At 32.7% G+C, this 5388-nt stretch overlaps 1 protein-coding gene across 6 annotated transcripts in view; it reads right to left on the reverse strand.

Annotated features, from left to right (window-relative positions):
- The window catches only part of RALYL (RALY RNA binding protein-like), a 764437-nt gene that overhangs the window by 69415 nt on the left and 689634 nt on the right, over nucleotides 1-5388 (reverse strand). For all 6 annotated transcript variants that reach the window (XM_011995651.1, XM_011995653.1, XM_011995654.1 and 3 more), the window contains one exon: nucleotides 2586-2633. In XM_011995651.1, the coding sequence (XP_011851041.1) occupies nucleotides 2586-2633 (48 nt within the window). The remainder of the gene's footprint in view (nucleotides 1-2585; nucleotides 2634-5388) is intronic.

A 5388-nucleotide genomic window follows, 5' to 3' on the forward strand; every position in this document is an offset into this window, starting at 1 on the left:
GATAAAACTCCATGTTAGGTGGAAATTCTTTAAATGTGTAAGGAAGTCACATGATAGAAAATAAAAGATGCTAAAATGGTTTTATATAGACAGTATAAGACAATGTACTTTATTCGTAGCAAGTGAAAAAAAGCTATAGTATGAAATATCTTTAAACTTATCAAAAACTAACATTTTCAAATAGTATAAAAACAGTCTAGATATCCTTACTTAATAGTAAATGGGATTATTTTAATGCTGCCAGATGTTTACATCACGTTTAGAATAAGTTATTATAGGCTTCTTAATATTTAAAATAAATATATTATAGAAATTATAAAATGTTTTGAAAAATCATTCTTAAACATGATTTTTTGTCAGAAAAGGATAACTAGTGAAATAAGGTGCTTAATTCAGTAGTGTGAGCATAGCAGCAATGCAGTTACAGTGTGGGTCTGATTCCCAGGGAGGAATCGGCATAGCTCCATAGGCTGATATTACCCACCCCGTTGTGCATATTCACATAGTTGGTTATTGAATCTAAATTGGATGCCTAGATTATGATCATAGTTCTGTCACTAATTAGCTAGGTGACCTTAGAAAAATGGCTGTGTCTCTAAATCTAAGGAGATGAATTAATAACACAGAGTATCCACTATGTGTATGGTTTACTGATAGTCCCCAAGGATACAAAGATAAGTAAAACTGATAATATGTTACCTCATTAGGCAGGGGAAGGCAGACAGACATGAATCAAACACCGCAGAAAATAAATATAGCAATATAAATTAGGAGAGGTGCTGTGAAGTAACAGTGCTGGGTGCTGAGAGAGGGGAACAGAGGAACCTAATTTAATCTGTGAGGGACGTTCGTGCTGAGATCTGAAAGATGAGGAGTCAAGTGAACCAGATGGTGGAGGGAGGTATGAGGAGATGGAACAACACAGAGAAAGGACCTGAGGCAGGAAGAACTTCTTGTGGAACTTACAAAGGGCTCTAGAGGCTGGAGCAGAGAGAATAAGACTCTTTAAAGGATCACAGTTTCTTCCTCTTTAAAACATCTATTGAAAACTTTTTTCTAAGTTTGCATTTTTATACAGTACCTAAGGGTTTTTTTTTGTTGTTTGCATAATACTTAAAATTAAAGGCTTAAAATATATTTACCTCATTTTTTTGATCCAATAATCTATCTATAGTTGATCCTCATCTAACCAATATTAAACAACACCAGTTCTCCGACAACACAAATTTTAGTTACTACAACATATAAACGGTAAGTAATTTAATAAAGTCCAAACTTTGCTTATAGCTTTTCCACAAATAAATACATAAATAATAAATGTGCATGATAATAACAATGGTCACCAATCACATTCCTTCTTTCAAAGTCTGTCAATGATTTTTTTGCTGTTCATTGATTATTCACTTCACTCGCTTGTTTCAGATCATTAATTGTAATGCTTCCTTACCTCAGTGATAAAACATGTGGCATTTTACAAAATTGAATAATCAAAAGAAAGAATTGATCAACAAAGATGAAAATGCAGCAAAGAATCTAAGAGTGGTAATACTAGAAGTGAAACTCAAATAAAATGTAAATGAAATTACAGAAGAAATAGCTCACTACAGGGATGTTGATACTTCTCCACTCAAGAGACTCTAGGTATGGAGTCAGAGGAACTTAGTAAAGGGAAACTTATCGACATAAGTGAGGAAAGTGGATGTGATGTGATGAAACACATAAAGCTATGAAGGGGAAGTGACCCTGGCGAGAGAATCACACATTGAAAGAACTCTCAGAGATAGTTCACAACACTGATAGAATGTCAAAGCTAATTCAGCTTTAGAAAGCAGTATCCAACAAGGCATAAAACGGATGCCTACTCCATATCCTGTCCTGAGTTAGGAAATGAGAAAGTATGCACTGTTTCCACTCCTTCTGATAAGTGTTCTTTACAAAGAACTAAAACACCTTAATTCTTAATATTTTTATTGTTTTAAATTATAGTATACTAAATAACAATTAGCTTTACTATAGTTTCCTATTAATTTATAAAGAAGAGAATAAAAGTTGTTAATGTTTTGACAAACATGTTTAAGGTCATGAGACGATCCTGTTTCTTCCTCATTGCATGGTTTCATCTTGCATCATCACCTTTATGGCCTCCTATTGTCCTGCGAAGCAGGAACGATCTGTAAATTTTACGGACTCTACCCAATATAGCATTTTCAATGTTTTATTATGTACTTTAGAAGGTTGCAGTTATTTTTCTGAGCTTTCAAACTCGATCTTGAAGGATACTAAATCAACAAATGACTTGGAAAATGATATTAGTTAATTAAATCTTTAGGATTTTATCTAAATATTAGACACCAAATCTTAGGTTTGAGCACCTCCAAAGTCCTAAAATTCCAAGATCCACTGTACTCAAGTAAGTATAAGAGAAAATAGAAAAATCTGTATATTTTGTTGGGATTTAGTATTTTATTTTTAACTATAAAATATTGTTTTAAATACCATACTCAAGATCACCCATGAATAAAATGTACAAAATGGTTAAAAGATAATTTAAATCATAGGAAAACAAGGATGAAAAATTCACATACCGGTTGTAGAAATCATCTCTGTAGTAATCATAGTCAAAGACATAACCGCTAAAGAGGGAAACAAAAAAATTAGTTGGCATTTGTTTCAATAACATTAATTTTACTATTAACTTATGATGTTATAGCATAAAAGTTGTTACTTTTAAAATATTTATTTTTCAATGTAATTATGTATCCAAAGGACCTTCCAAGATAATGTCCAATTTGATATGTCATGCCAAATTATTACATGTTTGACAATGTAGAGACTGAAAATGGTTTGTGTGGTTTGGAATGAAGATAAGAACAGGTAGCAAAATAAATACTTTAAAACTTTTAATTAGCTATGAATGAAGACCATAGTTTTTCATCTCAGACAAGATATCATATAGTTGTCCTTTCTTTCTGAGGTAATATAATTATCCCTTCTTCCTAAGGTATGAACAATGAGGCTACATAATGAACAAAAGGTATTGAAATAAGATAAATGGAAAGGTTTAGTAACCCATTCGTTATAGAAATGACAAACAGAAATGTAGTTCCTTGGAAATTCAGCATTTTTTAATTCTAAAAACTATGGATTCAATACTTTAAACAGAGAAAAATTAGAAAAATAACTGTGGCTGTCTTACCAACAATACCTTAATATTTTAGTATATTTAAACATGAATTAGTAAATGCATTTCAGTGATAAGGGTATTATGACTAAGCTCCCTAAAGGAATATAGTTTAAAAAGTCACCTCCATCCACTTGCCTTGTTGTTTGAATTTATGAAGCACTTTATATGCATTTTAAATACAGTCATCAAAACAACTCTGTTGGACAGCATAACCCGAAGAAACTAAGGTGCAATAGACCTAAGGGACTTGCTCAAATTTGCATTCCTACTAGGTGACATTGCTGAGATTTAAGGGAAAGTTTCCTGATTTCACAAGTGGGGTCGTTTTCACAATACCTCGCACACTCCCCAACCTGGAAGAAGTCTTACTGTGATGATGAATGGAGTAACTGTACCACAGGGGAGTAATTAAAAAAAAAATTACTTATTTTCTTTTTATTGTGGCAAAACATACATAACTCCAAATTTACTATCCTAATCATTTTAAAGTTTATGATTCAATGGCATTAAGTACATTCACAAAATTGTGCATTGTCACTATCCATTTCAACAACCTTATCATCAACCTAAACAGAAACTTTGTACTCATTAAACAATAACTTCCCATTCCTGCCTCTCCAGACTCTGTCATTAATACAAATACAAATCGTACAATCACAGTCATACAATATTTGTACTTTTGTGTTTGGCTTATTTTACTTAGCATATTTAAAAAGTTCATCCATGTAGTATGTATCAGAATTTCATTCCTTTTTAAGTATGAACAATATTCCATTAGGGTGAGATATATACATACACACACACACACACACACACACACACACACACACACACACATATATATATATATATACACACACAGGTGCCCATCTCCCAAGACTTTCCACTAAACTACTAAACAAAGAAATTAGAAAACTCCCAAATTAACAATCTAATACAGTACTTGGAGGAATTAGGAAAACGAGAGCAAATTAACCCCAAAGTTAGCAGAAGAAAAAAAAATTGCCAAAAGTGAAGCAGAACTGAATGAAACCAAGATGCGAAAATCTACACAAAAGATCAATAAAACCAAAAGTTGGCTCTCTAAATGAATAAACAAGATCCATAGACTGTTAACTAAATTAACAAATAAAAAGAGATCTAAACAAACACAATTAGAGGTGACAAAGATAACATTACAGTCAATCCCACAGAAATACAAAAGATCCTCAGAAACTATTATGAAGACCCCTATGTACACAAAATAGGAAATATGGATAAAATGGATAAATTCCTTGAAACACACAACCTCTCATAATTGAACCAGGAAAAAACTGAAAACCTGAACAGATCAATAAAAAGTTCTGAAATGGGATCTGTAATACAAAAACCTATCAACCAATAAAAGCTCACGATCCATTGTATTCACAGCTGAATTCTACCAGACAAATAAAGAAGAGTTGTTACCAATCCTACTGAAACTATTCCAAAAAAATCAAGGTGGAAAGACTTCTCTCTAACTCACTCCATGAAGCCAGCATCATCCTAACACCAAAACCCGGCAAAGAAAAATAATACACAAAAATTGGTAGCATTTCTATATATCAATAACATTTAAACTGAGAGCCACATCAAGAGTGCAATCACATTCATGCTAGTCACAGACAAAAATAAAATACCTAGGAATCAATTTAACCAAGGAGGTGAAAGATCAAGGAGAACTACAAAACATTGCTCAAAGAAATCACAACATAAAATATAGAAAAACACTTCTTGTTCATGGATTGGAAGACTCAGCATCATTAAAATGGCCATGCTACCCCCATGCGATTTACAGATGCAATGCTATTCCTATCAAATTACCAACATTGTTTTTTAAAGAACTAGAAGAAACTATTGAAAATTCATAGGGAACAACAACAACAACAAAAGAAACTGAATAGCCAAAGCAATCCTAAGCAAAAAGAACAAAGCAAGAGGCATCACATTACCCAACTTCAAACTATACTACAAGGCTACAGTAACCAAAAAGCATGGTCCTGGCACAAAAATAGACAATAGACCAACGGAACAGGATAGAGAACCCAGAAATAAAGTCATACACCTACAGCCATCTAATCTTTGAAAAATTCAACAAAACTAAGCAATAAGGAAAGGACTCCCTAGTCAATAGTGCTGTGATAGCTGGCTGATATGCAGAAGAATAAAGCTAGATCCTGACCTTT

Source organism: Mandrillus leucophaeus, unplaced genomic scaffold, assembly GCF_000951045.1.
Source record: "Mandrillus leucophaeus isolate KB7577 unplaced genomic scaffold, Mleu.le_1.0 Scaffold494, whole genome shotgun sequence".
Classification (NCBI taxonomy): domain Eukaryota; kingdom Metazoa; phylum Chordata; class Mammalia; order Primates; family Cercopithecidae; genus Mandrillus; species Mandrillus leucophaeus.